Source organism: Perca fluviatilis, chromosome 8 (genome assembly GCF_010015445.1).
Source record: "Perca fluviatilis chromosome 8, GENO_Pfluv_1.0, whole genome shotgun sequence".
Classification (NCBI taxonomy): domain Eukaryota; kingdom Metazoa; phylum Chordata; class Actinopteri; order Perciformes; family Percidae; genus Perca; species Perca fluviatilis.
Genome location: NC_053119.1, coordinates 22,265,798 through 22,290,402, shown reverse-complemented (window position 1 = coordinate 22,290,402; position 24,605 = coordinate 22,265,798). Strand labels below are relative to the sequence as shown.

Sequence of the window (24,605 nt, the reverse complement as noted above, 5' to 3'; positions counted from 1 at the left end):
GCTATGGGTAAATTATGAACTAGTTTGATAATCAAAACCACCTTAAGTTTCTTTGGTAAATAAACAAACAAAAATTAAATATCTCACTAAACAGCTTGTTTTATCAGATAGCCTCGAAAAATGTGAAAAAAAACAAGGTTAAGAGAGCCAGGTACATTCCAGGACTGTGAGATGGTGTCTGCGTCATCTCCCTTCACTAAATGGCCCACTAGGTGAGTCCCTCCAGACCTCTGGTGCTGCCAGCAAATCCGTGCTCAACTAAACCACCTAAATTGCTGTATGAGCTTAAACACTGACAAAGAGCACAGAGGAGGTCTTTCTGAGGTGACCTGTAGATCTTGGCATATCTGTGTGATCTACTTGTGGAAGGAGCCAGTGGGGGGGGAGGATGAGACTGTTTGATCTCAAATATCTGAGATTGACCTTTGAACCCCAAAACAAGAACAGCTAGTCAGCTGTGTGCTGAAGGCCCTGGGTCTCTCCACATTCACAAATAAAAAAAAAAAAAAGCACAACTGGTGACAGGTTGGCCTGGCTTTTCCCTCCACTTTAAGGAAATGACATACATAATTTTTTTTTATTAGGGATCAAAAAAGGCACTTCCTACATATTCCCTAGTATCATACACATATATAGGACATACGCTTTTATGAAGGTATATTTGCCTGCATGTTTTACAAGCGCAGACAGTTATATATGTTGAGTATATAAATGTTTCTCATCACTGAGCAACATAATTATATATGTCAGTTCCACACAAAGAGTTGGAGACAAGAACTTTTCCAGTAACAGCCAGCACCCACCAGTTTTGCACTTACAACTAAAAGCTACGAAAATATTAATAAATAATCAGCAATGTCAGTTATTTTTGGAACAAGACCCTGGTTTGTTTCTTTTTTTCAAGGAAGTAAAGATCACAAAAGCATGTGCTCTGTGTGAGTTTTAAGGTGCTTTTGTAAACTCAAACTCAAAATGGGTGGTGTACAAGGAGAGCCAACCAGTTTCTGGTTGCTGCGTTTGTGATTCTAACTTGCCTTCTTGCTGAATATGTAAACATGTTGAACACAGCAAAGTCTATGGGCGGGCCAAGAAAGCAGACTGGGTGGCATTCTCTCGTGCCAGCTCCTCTCACTTGTTCACAAATCCTTAACTGAATTTCCTCAGGCCAGAGAAGTGCACCTAAGTATGCACATCTGTGTGTGTATGTATGTGCAAAGACATATCATTTCCATCAAGATTTCAGCCCCATTTGGAAAACCACAACTTCCTAAAAGGTGTATCCCAGTAACACACTGGTCGTTAATGCCAACTATAAACATCTGTACACACACATACACACACACACACACACACACACAGTCATGTTCAATTCCCTCTGCTTCTTTCTCTCTGCCACCCATCTTTTAGGTGAGGTTGCTGCTGATGTCCAGGGCTTGCTGGTACACCTGAGTCATGTCCTCCAGGTCCCCTAGCAAGGAGAAGCTGCCATTGTCCCCCGGGGAGCCTTTCGTTTTGGGGCCACGGCTGAACTTGGGACCCTGTAGCGGCGGGGCTGCCTGGAACCCCTTGAAGTTGGCGAGCTGCAGCAGGTTTTCAGCCGAGACGCAGGCCCTGATGTTTGGGCGGTGGTGGGGGGTGGAGGAATGCCACTCAGCCCCACTGAGGGAGCTGGGCGACAGGGACAGGACGGAGCTGTCCTCCCCGACTATACTGGAGGGCCGACTCTGACTGCGGGACAGACCAGAGTCAGTTGAGGGAGGAGGCTCACCAAGAGCTCCAGCCACTGCTGCTGCTGACGGAGGCCCGCTGTAGGTGGAGTATTTGCCGTTTCGCTTCAAGATGCCCTTTCTCCCCATCACTCTCCTAGGCGGGGAGGTGGCTAGCAGAGACATACTGGCACCCCCTAAAAGCTCGGAGGACTCGCTGCGTTCTGGCGAGGAGTAGTACCCTGATTCCCGCTGTTGGTTGTTCTTCAAGATGCCTTTCCTGGGCAGAGAGGGCACCATCTTTGCTGGCGAGCCCCCTCCCAGACTCGGCTCCTCTTCCTCTTGATCTGGGCTGGAGGCTTCCTCTCCCCCTTCGGCTTGTTGAGGCAGCACTGCCTGGCCCAACTCCTCAGTAACCCTGGTCTTCAGGATTCCCTTGGGTCTCTTCAGACCTGGCTTGTCCTCTGCTCCACAGTGGGTTTGTCCTGCCTCAACATTTTCCTTCTTCGACTTTTTGGGCCTCTGGCGCAGCAGCTGGGGCATGGCTGCAGCCTTGCCTCCAGAACCACGTGGCTCAGTGCGGTTCTGCCAGTCGATGAAGCGGGCCAGCATGGGCGAGCCTCCATGGTCGCGTTGGGTCTCGCAGTCACACACACTGTTTTTCCATCCCCAGTTTACCCACCAGTGGTTGGCTATGTCCTCCACTGTGGCCCGGCGCTCAGGGTTCACCATAAGCATCCAGCGGATCAGTCCACGGGCATCTGGCAGGAAACAGAACAAGAACAATCTATACGCCGTCTCATACTACACACCACTTGGCATGATCACATCATATGCTATTATTAGTACTGAACGGAGAAGTGGAGTGTGAGTTTGACTATGAAATGCTGGAATCGGCCATGGTTGATGTAGGTTTTCATAAAATAGTGGAATAATCAAGGATGTATGAAAAATGTGGTGATATCATTTTTTCCCCTGGTTTTTCACATATGTTGCAATTATTCAATTTAGAGGCTTTTAAAAACAAAAGCAATGCTGTTACACCCTCACTTTTAGTGATTAAGTATTTTACATAGTATTTTTCCATTGTGTCTTTATATTAGTAACATCCAGAACTCAATAATATTGGGGACTGCTCTGTTCTGCAGAGACAATCAATATTAAATAGCATTTTTGCATCCAACTCCCACCACATAAGTTAGTTCATGAACCAATTAAAAAGGAATCTGTTAATACAAAATATCAATGAGCAGTATGACAGGTTTGTCGCTGAGGAGATATTATTGAGTGTCTCGACAAAAAGAGCATCATGAGTAATGCATTTTGCAGATTCTACAATATGTGTACATTGAAAGCAATCTGATTCATATTCCATTCAACAGATTTTAAACCAACGTCTCAAAGACCTTCGAGTATTTTCTGGAATTCACATAAAGAAGCGAGTTCTTTACAATTTATAGAAAGAAAGACAGAGGTCAATGGTTTCAGTTTCTGAGAAATAGTATAATTTCCTGACTCTATCTTCACTCCAGCTGAAATACATTTGCCAAGTATAGTTTATGATATAGTTTTATAAAGGGCACTGGGATCAGGTATGTTTTCCTAGCATGACAAAAAATAGAAAAGTAATACAAATATGTAGAGGTTCCTGCAGTACCTGAGGACTGAGTGGGCTCTTTGTAATCGCCGTTGCTAATCTGGCGAATGAGGTTCTTGTGGTCTCCCCCATCAAATGGCATGGTCCCGTAGACCAGAGTATACAGCAGCACCCCCAGAGCCCAGCTGTCAACCTGGGGAAAACAAAAAAAAATGGTTATAAACTACTTAATTTTGTCATATGAAGAACGCACACTGTCCATCAAATAAAGACTTGTATACTGTATGCAGCAAGCCAATCAAACTAAAAGTTGAGGTGGGTTAGATTTGGTGTTATGCAATGGAAATGCAGTCTTCCCAGTACTGTTTTGATTAGTGATTCATGGCATTAAAATGAATGTTGCGGAATGATCTCAGCTCTGCTCAACATCATAGCAGACCTTTTTTTTTCTTTTTTTACTTTGACATTAATAAGCACCACAATCCCTTTTTCACACTAACATCACACAAACAACATCTCTGTTAAAGAGCTTGTGATGCTGCAGAGCTTCTCCAGCGCGTCTTTCATAGAAGTAATGACAAATGCCAGTGCTCTGGTCCCCCCCACTCTCTCTCTTGTGAAGCAGAAGAAGGTACTTTGTGACCACCAACCTAATGCAATGTGACTTTCTAAGTAAACGGTTACATAAGACTTGTGTCTGGGGCATGAGGAGGTGCAGAGCCACGTGGGAAGTGGTGGGAGAGGAAGAGGGTAATGACTCCAGCAGAGATGACAGAGTCGTGATATCCTGGCCCCTGATGACTCGCTGGAGACACACTGCCATCCAGTCATCAGCAGATGACCTGTCTCACTGTGTGTCTGTGTGTATGTGAGACTGTGACGAAGAGGGAATTGTGATGTGTGTGTGTGTGTGTGTGTGTGTGTGTGTGTGTGTGTGTGTGTGTGTGTGTGTGTGTGTGTGTGTGTGTGTGTGTGTGTGTTGACTGTGGTTAAGGGAGGAATACGATGTCCTGAGGAATGTGCTTCTGATGGCGGTAGCTGAAGCTTTGAGACATAGTCTAGGAAGAGGAAATCAGATAGAGCCAGTTCAGGAGGCAAGTGTACTTCCTCAAAGGATCTGGACCCACATCAGGAATGTTTCTCTCTCCTGTTGCCATTGGTCCGTTCCCGAGGGCGAGACAGGGCACGCACTATTGTTGTGTTCTATTTTCGTTGCCTGTGTTTGCTGTAATTTGTGGCCTCACCCCAACTGGGGTTCTGTAATTTCGATTGCAATCGGACTGCTGTAGTTTTTAGCACTCTGGAGTAAATTATAGTGAATTACGCTAAATTGAACGGTTGGGCTTGAATATCTAAAAATGCACGTTTTTTTCCTCCTCTGTTGCTTTGTTTTATGTAACTGATGCAATTTTAGAGACGACGCCCTTCAGAATGCGTCTGGAATTGCCAGATAAGTGGTTTTGGGGAGACATTTTCACTCTTTCTTTCACCAAAACTATTTGACTTTGACCATGAGCGTCTCTTTGAGGCTGTGAAAGCACATTCCGATCCCATTAAGATGAAGAGAAAGTGAGGAAAACTATCCTCCAATTCCTTACTTCAAAGGACCCAGACATTGTAGAAAGGGGAGGACAGGGAAGGGATGCAGACAGCATCTGAGTTGACCCACTGTGTTGTTGCAAGAGAGACCTCCCATTGACTGGAGACTAACAGTAATCCCATCAAAGAAGCAGAAAATAAAGCCTATCCACCTCTTTGTGTATGGCCTATGTGATGATGATAATCCCTAGTGAGATAATAATGATGAAAGCTATATAAAGTGAGAAATCTGGGAGGTTCATACCAAATTGAACAGCTAGGGAGGATCATACATTAAAGGAAATCATGTCCTGGAAATTAAGTTCACACACAAACAGCTGGGGTTTTAGTCATTATTTGGTTCAATTGGCCTTACCTCTGGACCATGGTAAGGTCTCCCATTGACAATCTCTGGTGAAGCATAGAGCGGGCTGCCACAGAAAGTTTGCAGCAGCTTGTCCTTATGGTAGAGGTTGGACAGCCCAAAATCAGCAATCTGTAGAAACATGGGTATATGTGAATTTTACATTAGCAATGTGATTGTTAATCCCTCACACAAAGGTTATTTGAGTTTCACAATTCAAGGAGCAAACTTACCTTAATATTACAGTTTTCATCCAGTAGCACATTTTCCAGTTTCAGATCCCTGTGTACCACTCCATTCTGAAAGACAATGAGAAAAAACAAAAACAAAGTAATGATTGATGCATCTATCCATGCATTATTCACGAGAGATGGAGTGTTTTCCAAGTAATAAACAGTCCAGTGTATTAAGAGATGATTTACTCTGACAAAGCTAGCTTGTGGCTCTCGGGGGAAATCAAGGCAGCCTGTTGGTCTAGTACTCTTTAATTGGTCTTGTCCCCTCTGGGGTCTTTATGCTGACATCTGCTGTGGTTTTCCTTTTTAAATCGACTCACATGTGTCACATAAACATGAGCCTGTAATTACCATGCTGTATGAATAATGTTCTCACAACATCTAGGGATTAAAAAACAAATATGCTGTTATGTCTGGGTTTTAAAAAAAAGAAGTGGTATGCAGACAGACAGAACCCAGCTCAGATGTGGAGGAGTGACTTCACCCGTCACTCCACCCCCAAGGGTTGCGCTCTGCATGGCATCTCACATTGGTTATTGCCTGGCGGGGAGCTCATATTCACATGATCCTGATTGGTGGATACAATGAAGAAACGGTTGTTTGCTTGTTGTGTCAGTGACTCACACCACCACACCCGGTGGGAGGTTGTGCTTGGTAGTGATGATTCATCATTCATGGCTGTCTGGGACTCTCCTATCTGAGGACCATGACATCATCCCTATCTCCAGCTGGGAGGAGAATGACAAGAGGGGAGCCCATCCAAACAAGCCGTGGGACCTTGGGGTTTTTTATGGGAGTTAGTGAGATGTGGAACAGGGGTTGACATGGGTGTGGCTGGAGCTAAATCTCTGGGGGAAAGCTTTGGGGGTATCTCGGGACATCCATCAGCGTGTCAACAGATGAGGACAGAATTAACGCAGGGACTATTTGGCGCACTGTAATCGGAGTGTAAGCCTGAATTAAACTGGCCTGTGTTCCATCTTCACTCAGAAACAGATGACTCCCTGACACCAGCGCCAAGAAAAGCATACTGTGTAGGACCTGCAGATTAACTGGCTATATGGCTGACTGTGAAGGTGCATGGTTAATGTTATAATAAGCATGCTGTGGCCTGGAAAACAAAGTCTGAATGCGTGTGAGAGAGGCAAAGAGAGATTAAAGATGACCAAGAAAATGAATGTTCAAGTTTTTTCTCTATGTACAGTATGGTGTGGGTTTTCTCACCTTGTGGCAGTGGTGCACGGCGGAGACTATCTGTCTGAAGAAGTGTCGCGTCTCCCGCTCACTAAGGCGCCGGCGCTCGCTGATGTAGTCATACAGCTCGCCCTTGCTGGCGTACTCCATCACAATAACGATCTTGTCCTTGTTCTCAAACACTAAGAAATGATAAGAAAACAATTGGAGTCCATTAAGATCTATTTTCAGTAAAATACATCTATATTAATGGCAAGAGAGATGGGAGGACCACTTACAAAGTAAGTCCAGGTTCATTCTATCATAATGAAATCACAAATGGACGTTGTTGTGTAAAATGCAGAATAAACCAGTATACCCTCCTTTCAGTTTTGGATCAGGGATACAAATTCCAGAGGAGCACATTACATCTCTACATTTCTCCCAGGGTTACATCACCCAAACCCCACCTCATGTGTCTGGCTCCTTCAAAACATTGCAGGGAGGGTCTGTTAACTCAATCAAGCCCACTCCTCAGAGACCAGAGCGAGCAGAGAGCAAACAGAGAGAAAGCAGAAACCAAATCAAGAAGACAGAGTTAGCTTTGCAGACAGTATACTATAGTGTCAAGCGATGCCCTTGACACAACTTCACATCATGTCAACACATTTCACAACACATTCCCACATGCTTAACCACCATAGTGTGTCCATATCACATACATGATTGTACAACTGTTTAAATTCAGTTAAATTCAATTTATTGTATTATTGTAGCAACACGCTGCAACTTCCTGTTCTCACACCAAAATTAGGCTTATTTATTCAGAAAAACTAATGCATTACTTAAAAATCATCCCCTTTTTATTCTAAGATAATTCAACTTTCTCAATAATGATGGAAGCCAAGTAATATTCATGTCACTGTTTGTGTTTCTCGTTAAAGTCAAAGTAGTGAAAATGTATACAGTTTCTAATGTTTTATATATGACAGATGTTGAACTTTTATATGACCAAAACAAATCAAGAATAAAAATAGCAAACAATGCCGGATAATTAATTTTCAATCTGGCTGTTAGAAAAGACAACAACATGATTTAAACTAGGGGTGGGAATCACCAGAGGCCTCACAATACGATATCATCACAGTACTTATGTCAAGATACGATATTATTGCAATTTTAAACATATTGCATTAATTTATTTAATTTTAGTTTTTTCAAATGATGTCCCCAAAAGGAAACTTTGTCAACACCTGTTATATCTGAAAAGATAAATGGGTAACACTTTACTTTAAGTTTTCTACATAAGAGTGACATGACACTGTCATGAATACATGACACTCACATGACACTGTCATGACACAGTCATGACACATGAACCCTAACCCTAACCCCAAACCTAATCATAACCATAACGTGTCATGACAAAACCGAATGACACTTACTAAAAAAGAGTTATGTCATAAACGTTTATGACTTATTTATAATGTTTTATGACACGTTCATGACAGTGTCATGTCACTCTTATGTAGAAAACTTAAAGTAAAGCGTAACCGATAAATGTCTCTGTTTGTTCATGTCACTTCAATTGTATTGCTACAAAACGGGATTATCAAGCAGACAAACTAACCAACACATCTAGTAATAGATTGATACTTGGTGTCTGTGTATCGATACAGTATTGCCACAGAAAATATTGCGATACTATGCCGTATAGATTTTTTCCACCACCGCTAATTTAAACGTTTTATTTTTTTTATATTAACTTAACTTAACAGTACCAGTTGAATTTAAATTGTGGCTTGTTACACATCTGGTAACTGGAAAAAGAAATGTTATTACAGTTGTATTACTGTTATGAATTCCTATCCAACTGCAGTCACCAAACGTATCATTCTGTGTCAGTATTTAGCCTTCTGCTGTATAATTTCAACTTGGCAACATACTTCTCTCCCAGCGCTTTGGCATGAAGGGAATGAAAATGGTTAGGCAGGGAGAGAAGGAGATAGAGAAAGACCGAGGGAATACTGAGTAGATCACAACAACATATTCAGCCATGTTGTGCCGCATTGTGTGGGGGTGATTTTCCCACACAGCAGGGTCACCGAGGGTGAGAGCCTCTGCTTTCTGCACCCTTGAGTGAGCACCTTCATAGTTTGTCACACTACTTTCCTCACCCCCTTCCAGGGTCCTTTTAAAGATATAATCCTCTACAAAAACACACAGTTGCTGAGTGATGGTAATGCTCCCCAATTGTGACTGTCTGGCTGCTCGGGAAGTAACAGACGGGATGTAAGCCAAGCACCCGGGAGGGCAGATCCAGCCCTCTGATTGGTGGACGGAGTGGTGACCTCCTGGGGTGACATTCATGGTGATCCGTGGTGGGGTTGTGCTTGGAGAGCCAATTCTTAGCTTGCACTCACATTTACCTTTGACCCCTGGTGGTGAAGTAATTACCTGGCTTACATATTTTGGGTGTGTTACAGCCCGTTGGGTACGCCAGCCACCACTACAGCCTTGCTGTCACTCACCGGGCTTTGTTCGTAGGTCAGGCCCTCATCTCTGACTAATTAGCACCTATTGTCCTATTGCTGACACTGATGATAGACAATGTTGCAAGCTTGCACAAGGGACACCAAGAGCACTATTACAAAGCGTAATACAGAAACGTGGTGGAGTACTATTGATGCAGACAATAATACTTTTACTACAATAATACACTTTTTGATTTAGGTGTTTTTATGCAGATTACAGGTTATTTATTGAATTGGTGATCATTTCCTGAACTGAGCTAAACATAACAAAAGATCTTCAGAGTTTAAATTAATATCTTGGATTATGTCACCTTCAGAGAATGCAGCAACTTTCTTTCTGAGAGTTAAATGAGATCGATGCCACTCTCATATCTGTATAGTAAATATGATGCAACAGCCGGCAGCTGGTTGCTTAGCCTTCAGACAAGAAACGAGGGGAAACAGCTAGCCTGGCTCTGTCCCAACTAAAGGGCAACAACATATGTCTACCACCACCTCTAAGAGACAGAGTGTTATTGATCTTCTCTTCTAACTCTTGCAAAGAGAGTGAATAAGTGTACATTATGTATACTGTGCATGCTATTCAAACTGTTTCTTTGTCAGTTTTGTCAGGCTTAGCTTTACAGCGTCAGTCACTACCAGTGTACTACTAACTAATATTTGGGGGCCAACTGTCTAAACAATTGGGGCATTTACAACATTTTGGGGGCACTTTAAAAATGTGTGCACAAAGTTGCTTTTTTTTAATGAAATATGAGACCCAGATTAAAATACATGCAGTAATCACCATTTTGTGCAAACAAGAAAAAGTAAATAAAATACAGTAAATAAAAAGCATGTTATTGCTATTATCAGTGCATTTATATATAACAGCATTTGTGTAAGTGTGTTAGAGATGGAAATTAAATGAATTGAAATAAAATAAAATGATGGCTTAATGTAGGAATATGATATTGGCGTAAACTGGTAAATATATATGTTTTTTCAAATCTTGGGGGCTATTTTTGCCCCTCTGTCCTGTTTATTAGGGGCCTACTGAGATTTCTTGGGGCATTTTTGCCCCCATTAATTTTTGACTCTGGTCACTACATACAACATGTACGTGCTACTAACACTTTTTGCGTTGACAGCATTCTTTGGGGTTGATGTTTTGTTTTAAAAGGTGGACACTAGGGTACCAAGTTATGCCTGAGGAGCGATGAGCAAAATCCACTTTTAAATGCCCTTGCACAGCATGCTGATGGATGCAGAATGTGAGGGAGTGGTGAAAATCAATCTTTACACACACATCTGGTTCAGCTTTGCTTCACACAAGGCAGTTAGCAGGGCCTGTTGAAGAGGGTGTTGCCGGACACACAAATCTTGGGTCCTTTATATCTCTAAGGCAAGGCTGGGTGGAGGCCAGGCCACAACAGTAAACGCTGGGTTTGAGGAGAAACACCAAAGAGCAAGCGCAATGAGTCTGGTCGAGTTTGTTGGTGGAGTAGGCTGCTTGTAAAGGAAGGCAGCACACATTGGAACACCATACAGCCTCCTTGGAGTTTATGAAGCTGGGTGTTCTTTTAATCATTCTCCTACAAAACAAAAAAAACTTGGCTGCACTTCAGCCCTCCAGCTGACTACTGGCACGTTCCCATGACAAATAGTGATGTTTGTCACATATTCCCATTGCTGATAACAACCTCGGGACTTTGACACTGAACAAAGGACAGTGGGTAAGCCAGTTTGGGCAGTGGCACATAACTGGCTGCCATTGTGACAGGGCAGCTATACTGAAAAGGGCGTTGAAAGTGTTGTTTTGTTGATACTGGCACAAAAATAGTCACAAATCATATGAAACCGACTCACACTGCGGCGCCTTGTGACTTTAATTGCCAGCACATAGACCAAGACTACATTATAAGAGATGATTTATTTCAAGCAATATGTTGAAAGAACTCAATGGGAATTGTTCAACCTTTACACTCATCATTAATTCTAATCTAGGTTTTCTTTAAATGAAGTTAAGGTCATTCAAAAGGGCTCATATATAAAATAAAAAAGAGCCGTTAAAGCCTGACTTGAAGGCTTTGATATTTAGAGAGTTGCTTCCTGAGGTAGATATATGTTGATGTTGCTCCAGGGAAGGCTTAAGGCCTTTCCTCCCTCTGCATAGCACTGGACCAGGGTCAGACAGGGTGCAAGCCTGGATGACTAAGGTCAATTCAGTGTCTCCCTAGATAGACACACACACACACACCCGCCACACACACACACACACACACACACACACACACACACACACACACACACACACACACACACACACACACACACACACACACACACACACACACACACACAAGGACTTATGCAGACACACGTGCAAACACACACATACACAAGTAGAGTCTGGTTTCCAGATGCAGTTGTCTCTAAGTATCAGCAGATGTCTGGCCCTGAGATCAAGACCAGAGAAGACAAGAGATGAGACCTCTTAGATGTGGACAGGCAATCCCTTACAGTAGAATAGCACCCCCCCTTACATTCAAAGCACACGTGCACACACACATTCAGAGAGATCCAAAGCCATCCAGACTTTAACTGGCCGAGGCATCCAGACAGAGCAGAGAAGATGAATAACATCCCAGAGCTGTAGTCCAGGTCTTATTATGACATCTGCATGTCATAACATGACAATCCTGCAGCTTGGCCACAAGTGCTGAATGAGCTGAGGGAGGGGTGGATTTCGGACGTGTGTTTTTGTTTATGTGCGTTCAAGGCAAACAAGCATGTATAATTTGTTGTGTGTATGTATTTCCAGACATGCAGAAAATGATCACCTTCATATATAGAGATGATGTGTGGGTGACGGAGGGATGACATGATCTCAATCTCTGCGGATGTGAACCATGTCTTGGTCGTCCTTGATCTTCTCCTTCCGAATTGACTTGATAGCAACCTGGAAATAGAAGACACTTTGATCAGTTAACTTATAGCAACATACAACAAATTCACATTCACATGCATACAGATTTCACAGAAACAGATAGCTGGGGTGCAACACATTATCCTTTTTGCCCACTTAAACTGACTACATAATGAAAACATATGCTGATTTAACTTGGAATGGGAAATGACCAAAGAAAACCGTAAAATAAGACTAAAGCGTATTCATGTCACATTCTATATATTATCAGTGAACTTAAAAATGTACATGGCTCTTGCAGAGTACATACTGTCTCAGTAAAAACATGTGAGCCAACTCAATATGTATTGCTACATATCTTTCCCCAATAAACTGTCAACTTCATCTACCTCATTTAGCTCCCCTTTCAGGGGTGTAGGGCCTGTATAAGAACATTTGACCCAGGCCTTGCTGTTATGAGATGAGTCAAACAAGGAGGTCTTAGTCTCACACTGTGTAATTTACTTTATTCTGTATAAAGCAAAATTAGGGTGAAAAACAACCTGACATATGATGCCACAATGGAGGCTTGCTTTGTACTCTGCTATGGGCCTACATTTAAGCAGGTATTAGTCAGTGTTTTGGGCTGGACCCCCAACCCGTCTCTAACAGAGAGTTCAGAAATCAGATTCACATGGTGAAATGTGGGGTTTCCATAGTAACCGTCTATCTGAAAGCAGATGAGGACCCCGAATATCATGAAAAGGTGATATGGGAGGTGTTTAATGTTCTCTGGAGGAAGGCAGGGAGGCATGCAGGTCAGAGTGCTCCTCCATAAATCAGATGTCAGTATTAACCTACACAGCCGTGTTTCCTCCCCCGTCAGAAAGTCCTTGAGAAGACAGTACATTACATCGCGGCCTCTTATTTTTAGTCATTCTGATTAACTACAGCTAATGGCCTAGTTTTGAAATAGCCTGAAAAGCTGGCCTGCTGGGAGTTTTATGGAGGAATCAGGAGAATGGGCAGGGGGTTGAGGAAATTATTCAGTCTACTTGCCTTGCCAATGGGCCTGCTACAGGAGGTTCAGCAGTCAACAACTACACTTGATTTGACAATTTTTCACTGTTATGACTATGCCACCGGGGTAAGAGTCGGCCACAACTGGATGCATTCAACCCTCTAGCCTATGTACTCCTTAAATAAGAGGTTAGGGGCCTTTTCCAAAGAAACTAATCAAGAGTACATATGTCACTATAATTGTAGCCTAAACATTCTGGATTGAGTCCTGGGTTTGCTTTGATCAGGCCTCTATAGAGTCTGTATGCTCTGAATTCTGTTAGTTTAAACTTTTGTCCTCTCCTATCTAAGCGGTAGTATTCTGAGGAGCCCAGCTTTATTCCATTCAACAGAAACCACAGGCAGTAGCGAGTGCCAAACTAATTACTGTGTACATCAATAAAAATAACCCCAAACCGGAATAGTTCCTTTCCAGAGCATGCCTTGATTACATAGAATTTAAAGAAATTATACCATAATAAGCAAGATGAGGTCCAGGGGGTGCACATGCTGTGTTCATAATTGGTAAAAGTTGTTTGTGTCTTAACACTGATGTTTTCCTTCTGTTTACCTCATCAGATTCATCAACATTTTATCACTGATTCCCAAAACGTGAGTACATTTTTTGACTTTGGTGTTTAACAGTGAGTCATAATGTGAGTAACCTTCCTGGATTTAATGTAGGAATTAATTCAGGAATGTATTAATTTAGGCAACAACTGAGAAATGACCTACAAAAGATACATGCAAAGGCAAATTAAGGTTCTCTGTATAACTACTGCCTAAAACCACAATTTTCTCCAAAAAGGGTAATCAATCTTTAACAGCCATGGTCTTCATTCCACGCAGTATGTTAATTTATTGAATTAGCCAGCTCTCCCACGTTGGGTTTGAGATAAAGCCAGGTATCTCTTGTCTATCTCCTCATGTTCCCCTGCCCTGACCCCAATGTGGATCATTAAACAGGACTGCAGATCAGCCACTTGCCAGCTGGCTGGGATGGCTGACACAGCTACGCTTGTCCTTAAGTGGATCCCTATTACTGTCACTCACAGTAAACAGGCGCTGTACTGCTGCCCATGCCGGCCCCTGCCAGGTATGCCCCCCCCCCCCATCCTTGTTCGCAAGAGAGCTGTTTGAAGTGAAAGTCCATGCTTCGCTTCACTGGAGCCTGACATCTTCCTCCGCTTTCTCAGGCCATTAAAATAGATGAAGTATTCATCACAAGCTCACCCTTCTCTGTGTTCTCTAAAGATCATGATCATCTGTTGTGTTGAGTGTGTGTGTGTCTGAGTCAGAGTTTAGCGGGAGAAAGAGAGAGTCAGTGAGAGGAAGAGGCCCATCACTTTTCCAAAAAAATATATTCTCAAACACAGCCAGGAATCATAATACCTCATCAACGGCACCACATATAGCAGAGGAATGTCAGTGTTTTCCCCTCTTGCGTACCTCTCCAGTGAATCCATTTTTGGGGAATGATGTAATCTGGTGCTTTAAGCTCTTATTAATATGACTCTCTAACCCCTTTAACTAAGGCTGTCCCTCTGTTGTTATGGTTGTGGGCTTCCCTGTCTGTGATAGATCCCCCATACAGGCTATTAAACTTCCCCTTCAATCTCATTTCCTGCTGTGGATGGCCTTTTAAGTGTCACTGCCCATTTCAGGCCTGGCTGTCACCACAACCTTTTTACTATAGTGTTCTAGATGGCAAATACTAAGACACACACAGTCTCTGTCTCTCTCTCCTGAGTATACAAACATGAAACCCATCTTCTAGAGGCTTGTGCATATGTCACATATCCTCTCTATGATCTCTATGATCAACTGCACTCCATATAATGTTGGGTTTCAACTGAGCTACCAAGCACTACAACATATTGCTTTGCAGATTAAAGCAGACAGTCACTCAGTTCTACTTTCGCTGACACACTGAATGTGCCCACATCTAATCAATCTTTCTCATGTGCCTTGAGCTCGTTCCACACATGCATACAAAAAGTCTCACACAAAACCTTCTCAGTCTGTCTCCTTACTTAGTTCTCTCTGCTCTTCTCATTTGGTTTGTGGAACGAACCAGTAAAGGTACAGGGAGTCAAGATGATTGCATAACAGTCTCACCATGCAGCTGTATCTGCCATACGGACACAAGGGACTAACTTAAAGTCAGAGGTCAAGTAAACTCTAGCAACGCGGTGCCAGCAACACGTGGCCCGTAAGGTGGCCGGCAGTTATGCTCTGTCTGTTTTCTGCTGGTTCTGCTGGTTTCCTAAGATATACAAACTCCCACGTAAAACACAGTGGTGCAAGGAACTCCTATACGATACTGAGATGCTATTTAAAGTCTGAATGCTATGCTCAGGACATTGCAGCACATTACAGGAGAAGGGAAGGACTTAAGCCACTGAGTTTGGACCTACAAAGAATTATTTGTATACTGACAGGTGTTTTTTATTATTTTGTCCACCCCATTGCTATCAGAGAGGGTCGGCTAAATAACAGAAACACCTGTCTGTGTAATGCAATACATATTAATAGCAGCACAAACTACCGGTACATCCGCCAATATGACCATGAAATTGATTCAATACCTCTCTAAAACTGAACATTATAACCTTCATGTAGGTAGGATTTGATGCAGGACTGTGGTATGAGACTAGTTAGACGAGATTAGTTTCAGCTAGGTGTACCTGATAAACTGACACCTAGTTTGCATGTACTTTCTTGAAGATTGGTTAAGAGATGTAGTTTAAAACATAAGTACCTGTGGGGTAAGCTTTAAAGCATGGTTTTAGAAACACAACACATGTAAACAAACCTTGTGGGTGGCTGTCAAATAATGCAATTCGTTCAAACGATACATTTCGGAATGACAACAAGTCTTTTGAGTTATCGTAGAGAAACAATATCTCAAACTCTCTCATGGCAAAATAATATATAATAATATAATATAATAATTATAATTTATTTGGACCCTTCCAGTCAATGTGCATTGTGCAATTCTACAATGCTAGTGAAAGTAAAATAGGCTTCACATTCGAGCTGCTGCCATGGTCATAATAAATAGGAAAATGAAGACATGGACAAGGATCCAAGTGGGACAGGCCAAGAGAGAGTAAGCCCTATCGGAGGGTTTATGGTCCCCCTAGCAAGCATTCATTTGCCAGGAGCTATGAAACCATTAGGGGACATTGTTGATAGATACTAAGTTCCCCCCTGTGTTCTCAGTGCATGGACAGTTCCTCATGTCCTGCCAGGATGGGCACAGGGGTCAAATTTTGCCACAGGAGAAAATATTTGGAGAGATGTGCTGGTCTGCAAAGTCATTACAGCAGATGAGTTTACTATGGCAAAGACCGCCTGCATTTTTTTTTCCTTCTTTAGAAAGAAACAGAAAGTGTTTGACTGACCTCTGCAAACAAACTCACACCCACATAGCAACATAAAAACAAAACCGAAAGGATATAAAGCCTGTGTCTAAAACACTGTGTCAAAAAATGTGAGTGGGCCCTAGTAGTCTATCTCTGGGGGACTGTTAGCTTTTTTTTTTCTACTGGGATCATTGGAGTCACATCAGTCAGTCAGTAGCCGGATTTGCACTCCAGCATCCGGTCGTGAGGCCCCGCACAGGACATGGCGTGTGCAGCCACAACACCCTGGCCCCATGGGCCCTTCTGAGCAAAGGGGAAATTCCCGGGGGGAAGGAGTCATGCACACGCCTATGAGTGCAACAAAGCACCTATTTTTTTGACCAAGTGTTTTTTTTTGTAGTGGCTCCTAAAGCGCTTTAAGAACACAAGTTGCCTGCAAGCGTCTGGACCGACTAAAAGCATCATGGCAGAAGTTTACAGCTGCTTAGAGTGTCTGTTAAGTGGCTCACCTCTCTGCCGGAGTGTCGCTCAATGGCCTTCTTGACTTTGCCATATGTGCCTCTTCCCAGCGTCTCCAGCAGCTCGTAGCGGTGTTTCAGGTTATGCTTGTGGTGGTGTTTCTTCACGCCCGAGTTTCTCCGTCCATCACTGCTTGCCGGGGTCTCTTCGGTTGAGTTGCCGGCAGGTAGGGATGGAGCTGGAGGGGAGAGGTCACCCCCCGCCGGTTTGCCCGCGGAGGTTTGGCCTCTCTGGGCCTCAGGACGCGTTGCCCCCCGGTGGGGCGATAAATAAGCGGTTTCCATCTCACTAGGGAAGCGTTTTACCTTCCCACTGTTAAATATTTCAAACTACCTACCTAAAATAAATTGCTAATATAATACTTATAGGTCTAATAATAGTAATAATAAATAAATAAATTACAAGGAATAACGCGTAGCCTACTAGTCATAGCCTATTACATGTGGAAATTAACATTTCCAGATTGTCTCGGTTGATCAATTGGCTTTGATCAAAGTGAACAGAGATTTCTCCTCCTACCTATTCATGTTTATATCGCTATATAATCAATCTACTAATGGATTAAGCACAACAAGTCTATAAGGACATTATCGGTCCATAATTACCTGATACATAGTCGTGTATTACTGGATACAAATTTATTATAGTGCCAATATAATAAAATATGTATTCAGGTTTCGGCAGCAGGCAGCATGCCGGAAGCTGAATACACTTTGGATTTAATGATGATAAATTGGCTATAATGCAGGCTCTATCCCAATAAAAGAAAAAAATGACTAAATCAATTGGTCTGATCTCCTCACTCCTCAATCGACTTGCATGATCTAGCTGTTAATTCTGGCTCGTTCACCTTATCTGTCGTCCTAAACGCTGGCAAAAGCACCGACTCACATCTAAAAGGCGAGAAAGCTGCGACAAAACCGGCGTTTTGGATGAAGATGACCCTCATTTTGTCCACGGCCCAGGTATCGCTCCTCACTCATCTGGGCTGTGTCTATTGTGCGACTGCATGCTCCGTGCAGTGGTCGACGGTGGTAGAGGTGCGCTGTGATCGGACACTATCTCAAGCTGAGACGATTTGGATATTGCCATGGTCGTTTTGCTGCTCCCCTTCTTCTTCTTCGCATGCCCTTCTTCTTGTTTCTCCCCTTTCTCTCTCTATCCTCAACGTGAGAGGCTGTGAATAAGACTTGCGAGAGGATCCGAGACCGGAGGCGGGGTTTACGCAGACCTCCTCCTCCCCTGTCTTTTCTCTCCCCTTCCCTCTTTGTGCTATCTTCCCCTCGCCAATCTCTCATATGACTGCTGCTGAGTTCGGGGGCGTAGCTGAATCATGTGCACAGGAGGTGACACCTCCCCACTGTCATCCATCTTTGTCAAAAACGTCTAATCATTCAGAGCTCAAATACAGTTATTTATTTACTGATCACAATTGCACAGCCCTTCATCACACCCAATTATTACCTCCATCAAGTATGTCATATGTTCTTACCCATTGATAGTTAACCTATAACATTCACATCCTTAAAGGAATAGTTTGACTCAGTTTGTTTTGCTTTCTTGCTGAGATTGATACCACTTTTCTTTTCTGTCCAGTGACTATTAAGCCACAGCCATCAGCAAATTAGCTTAGCATAAGTTAAAGACTGAAATAGGTAAACAGCCTGCCTCTGTCTGAAGGTACCAGCAACTCTAAAGCTCACTAATGAACTTAATCCAAACAAAATCCACAAAAAGTGAAAAAAACAACATGCTGTGGTTTAAGGGGGTTCTGTGCTGGTTTCCTTGTCTTAAACTCTTGTCGTCACCATGAGGTTGCCAGGCACCCGGCCAACAAAGAGTGTATTTCCTAAAATGTTTTTTAAATTCATTTGAGGTGTACTGAAAATCAAAAAGTACCCACGCACTGCTTGATGTTCCCCAAAAATGTAAACATGATTGCAAACGGTTCCACGAAAGATGGTCTTTGTCAGGTAAAGTAGTGTGAACACGCCTACACATTTTTTGGATGAAATGATTAGATAACTGACTAATTACCTTTTACGCCCGTTATTTAATGTTGACAATGAGAAAAGGCTTCCCAAATGGATCAGTAATACCACAAAAAAGGGAGTGCTGAATGTTGAATGTAGAAAAGTAAGAATATTTAATATGCTAACTATGTGCACAACAACAAGCACTTAAATGGCATGAACAACACAAATAGACTCAGAGTAGCAGCTAACCTGGATTGATAATGTCATAATAGAAAACTGTATGAAGAAAACAATAGTGGGAGACTATAGGTTAAGAGTACTGAGCATATGATCCTCTTACATATTTACTAATGTAACATCTTTAACAGCAATTTACAATATTCGTAAGGCTACTCTTCAGTGTTCCACTCGTGTCTTTTTAGATTAGTCTTTACCATTTGTAATTTCTTTCATTTTTAAAATTGTTTGCAAAATGTTAAAAAGTAACACATGGAAGGTTATGTAACAAACAATGCAACAAATAGTTTATTTTTGATGCAGATCCATATGCAGGTGAGGGTCAAGTTTTAGTTTATCATTTATTGTCACATACATGTTTGCACAGCACACTGTAATGTGACTGTGCATTTAAACCTTTCTGGTTCAACCTAACTAACATATACATATACTACTATGTATATTGTATTATGTGTTATATGTACCTGTGTCTGCAATAACGTTTATATATAACATGCAAACTCCACACAGAAATGTCTTACCTTGACTAGGGATCTAGCCCAGGGTTTAGAAAAAGAAATATTTTACATATTTCCCATTCTTGTCTCTGTGTTTCTTTCAGTTCAGATCTGGATCAAGCATGCATATTTAAAAAAAAATGTAGGTAAAAACAACTGAAGGGTGAAGTGTGTGCGATCTGACTGCTCTAGATAATATGTTGGTGCAAGGAGATCTGGGTTAGATTCCCACTGCAGTACATCAACCAATGTGTCCCTGAGCAAGACACTTAACCCGTAGTTGCTCCAGAGGTGTGCGGCCTCTCGTGTATAGCAATTGTAAGTCGCTTTGGATAAAAGCGTCAGCTAAATGACATCTAATGTAATATAGGATTTGGCAGTTATCATGATATCACTAACTGGATTGTTATCAGAATAGTTGCATACTGATCTTCAGAAAAAAATCAGCTTCCTGTCTAAAACAACAGCTGCTGTATTACAGTTATATAGAAAGTTTGCCAGCAGTTTGGTCAATTGGAAAGGAAAGGAAAACTCAAATCACCGTGAAACAAAAATATGTCAAATACACACATTATGAAATGCTTTTTAGGTATGTTATGCTATACAGTGCAATGTTGTGCATTCATTCCATTATAATGAATAACAGACACCAAAAAACACTGGCTCTGTTTGTCAATGTAATGTTCCTGCACTTCCCCTGTGTTTTATATACATTCATCATTCCAAATGAATTCATACGGTATTTGCATCTGGTTTCCATAATGAAAGAGAATGGAGACAGATCTCAGAAGGGATTATCAAATGAATCCCATGTTTTTATGTGGGCTGTGCTATTTTGAATAGATGTCATCAACATGTGAACATATTTAGTTTACTAGTTTCTTTTTGTATAAATTCCAAAATGTCTGTAAACTTTTTTTTATGTTGACATGCGTATTCTTAGCAATATGGGCAGGAAGCCAACTCTTCTTTAAATAACTACTGACACCCTGGCCAAACTCTGTCCAACAATCAGATTGAATTGACTGTATAGGTACTTGTTCATATGCTTGTGTATTTTAGCTGCTGATTACAGATATATAGGGGAAGTCTAGGCTCATGTCAAACACTTTATGTTTAAGGAGGGAATCTGTTTTCCCAATGGTCTTCAGAATAGCTGGCATAATTTTTGAGGATTCGTGCCATTTGTTGTCATTAAACAGGGCAAGTAGAGTGTCCAGTTATAGCAACACCGACTTGAAGATTAGTATCTGATCTGATTCCTCCCTTGGCCTCATTTGCACTCTGCAGCAAAGACGGTAGTTGTTTTTGTGTACAAAGAGTGCCGCCACTGCCCTCTTGTGGTGAAAGTAGGGTCACATCATTGTCACGAGGAAGAAGAACTTTATTAATCTCTCTTTTTTACATTCTTTCTTACATTTTTTCACTCTGTTGTTATTTATCATTACACACGCGCACGTGATTGCGTCACTCCAATCAGTTAGGGGTTCAGTGCCTTGCTCAAGGGCACCTCGGCAGTGCCCAGGAGGTTAACTGGCACCTCTCCAGCTACCTGTCCACACTCCATGACATTGATCCAACCTGGACTTGATCTGGCCACCCTCTGTTCCGGTTCTCAAGCCAAGTCCCCTATACAGACTAAGCTACTGCATTGACAGTACACAACGAAAATTGTCATGACAAAGTCAGACAATAAGAAAACATTCAGAGTGACCGAAAAAATATATGACATGATCCACACATAGAGCCTGGTTGTTGATTCACTGTATAAACCGTTCTCATTCAGCAATCAAACATAAAAGCATGACTTCCCTTTGTGCTCATAAAAACTAGTGTATGATTCTAGGCTACACCCGTGGAAACGGTTTTAATGGTTCATATATAAACTTGCAATGTTAATGTGCTATCACATGCCACAATCTCCTGAAGGCACATCATTTTAAACCACCTTCATAAAAATGCTTTTTGGGAACAGCTGCAAACATAGAGGACATGGTGTGCCATATAGACCATATCAGTGTTTTTTTCATGTTTTACTTCTTTTTGCAAATCCATTAACTACAAGTCCTTCATACCCCTCACTTGACTGCTGGGCATTTTCCAAAGCACCATTTCCTCTTTAAATAAGACTTTGACTTGCAGATATTTGATTTGCACAAGACAGATAACAAATCACAATGAACATTTAACTTTTGTCAAAGGTATTGTTGCATGACAATTCGAGCAGTTTTAATTGTAAAATAACAATACACGTTTAATAACTTCAGAAGACTGTGGGATACAATTGAACTCTACAGAACAGCTACTTGATGGACCTCCTGAGATAATTATTCAACACATTTTATGCTGATGGGTAATCAAGTAAGGTCTATCATTATTAGTCTATTATTCACATTAATGCAAGTACACCATAATGACCATTAAACGTATTCACAACGGCGTCCTGTCGGCCGTTGCCATTGACTGTGTATGTATTCGATTAGGCTATAAAAAGAGAAGAGGTGCAATGCCGTCTCGGTTCGGAAGTTGAAATCCTTGTTTTCTTTTTCAGATGGCCATTAATTCAGCGATCTCTAAACAACTGTCAGATCAAAATATAAGGTCGTCATGCAACGCTCTGAGGACGCAATGAGCGCGTCCTCAGAGCGGTTTTACCAAAGATCCTTTCTAAACTGTCTCTGGTTTAACCGGTTTTACCACGGATCATATAGGCGGCTATCTACCTCCCTCCCACATTAGCCTACCCAAACCTCCACCTCACCCGCCGCCTATGGTATTGATTTTCAGAGAATGTTCTATTGGCACTGTTGCGATAACTTGATATCATTGTGAATCCATCAATACTTTGAAGGTATGCTACTCAGTACAAATATTGAGCCCTAGCAATTGAAAGGGAGACAGTGTGGTGTTGGTGGAAAGTTCAAACATGTTAGAAATGTGAGTTAGTTAATGCAAGAAGGTACCAAATTCCATTCCATTTCACGAGAGTGACAGAGTCTATGCGTACACTATATGCAGCACTGCCTGACATAAATCTCCAGTCTTAAGTTAAAACACTTAACAGATTTATCCATCGATATTCAGAATCCCTTGGGCAATTGTCATTACAAAGACAAAACAACACACATATTTTTTACAACCCTGGTGCGCACACAGTGATAATCTAAAGTGAAAAACGGTTTTAATACTAAGACTAAGACATAAGTGAGTGAAGGCTGTAAGGAACACACTCGGCAGCAACACTATCGTATTAAAAAGGTCTATCTTACACTGAAATAATATTTGCTATAATACTTGCTGGAGAGGAGGATAATGACAGGGGGACATGTCACACATCAGATCAGCAGACTGACTCATCAGTACAGTTTGTTATAAATTCAGTAAAGCACAGACGACACACTGGCAGATCGCAGGTGTGAATGTGATGGCATTGAGAGTGATGCAGTGGGTGTTGCTGAAAAAGAGTACCGGTACAGTGTTTTCCTTCCAGATGAAATCATTAAAAAAAAAGTGTTCCACAGAGAGATGAATGAGACAGTTGGTAAGTAAAAAGATGGTTCTTTAATGCTTAAATGTGGCAAACGAGTTTACAGTGGATTCTCTATTCATCAGTGGTGACATAGGCCTACTCAGTAGAGTTAGCATATGTTAAAGGTCCCATGACATGGTGCTCTTTGGATGCTTTTATATAGACCTTAGTGGTCCCCTACTGTATCTGAAGTCTCTTTCCCGAAATGCAGCCTTGGTGCTGAATTACAGCCACTAGAGCCAGTCCCACAATGAGCTTTCCTCAGAACGTGCCATTTCTGTGTCTGTAGCTATTGAGGAGGAGAGAGGGCGGGGCAAGGTGGAGAGTGGGGTTGTGGCCTTGACCAACTGCCACTTTTCTCATTTGAAAGCCATAATGTCTCTCTCTCATGGGTTGGCCAAATTCTCTGGGCGGGCAAAGCAGAGAAAGGGGAGGTAACCTCGCTTGTTATGACCTCATAACAAGCAAGATTCCAGAACAGCTTATCTGAGCTTTCATTTTCTCAAAGGCAGAGCAGGATACCCAGGGCTCGGTTTACACCTATCACCATTTCAAGCCACTGGGAGACCATAGGCAGGCTGGGGGAACTCATATTAATGTTAAAAAACCTCATAAAGTGAAATTTTCATGCCATGGGACCTTTAACAACTTGCAACGTTTGCAACACTGTCATCTCACTTTATAAAATGTCAAACTGCTTTAGCCAAAACAAACAACTGTGGAGGGTAACGTTAGGCAAAGGATTAAATAACTTAGATTCTAGCATACATGATAGACATTTTAATTCAATTCAATTCAATTTTATTTTATTTATAGTATCAAATCATGACAAGAGTTATCTCAGGACACTTTGCAGATAGAGTAGGTCTAGACCACACTCTATAATTTACAAAGACCCAACAATTCCAGTAATTCCCTCTTGCTCAAGGGCAAGCAGTTAGTGGACAGTGGCGAGGAAAAACTCCTTTTAGGAAGAAACCTTGTGTGGTGAGAAAAACTTCCCTTTCCTCGATTTTCTTTAGGTAAATTAATCTTTATTAGGCTACTGCCTTCTAGTAAGCTTTAACTGAAAACACAACAAAAGCAGACAATTCACAAACTTTCCATTTCCATTTTAAATTTAAATGAACTAACATTAGGGTCCATAGGGTCATGGCTTTAGGTAGGGTTTTTGTTGCCTCAACCAATTCTCAGTGCGACCTGGCCATAGACAGTATATGAAGGACCTGGCTGGTTTGACAGTGAACATATATCTGGTAGGTTCACCATTTTTTTCTTAGCACCTCCCCTCGTCGTAGACATGAATGGTTGACCCATGGATGTATTAAGATAAGGTTGACCGCGT

At 41.9% G+C, this 24,605-nt stretch overlaps 1 protein-coding gene across 1 annotated transcript; it reads right to left on the bottom strand.

Moving 5' to 3' along the window:
* Positions 1 to 374: 374 nt before the first annotated feature.
* On the bottom strand, positions 375 to 18,310 carry nuak1b (NUAK family, SNF1-like kinase, 1b). Its single transcript, XM_039808546.1, is given in 8 exon segments — positions 375 to 2,467; positions 3,364 to 3,496; positions 5,258 to 5,377; positions 5,479 to 5,544; positions 6,706 to 6,857; positions 12,011 to 12,066; positions 12,068 to 12,129; positions 17,012 to 18,310. Coding segments are annotated over 8 exon segments (1,947 nt in total). The 5' UTR covers positions 17,306 to 18,310; the 3' UTR covers positions 375 to 1,403.
* Between the last annotated feature and the right edge of the window lie 6,295 nt (positions 18,311 to 24,605).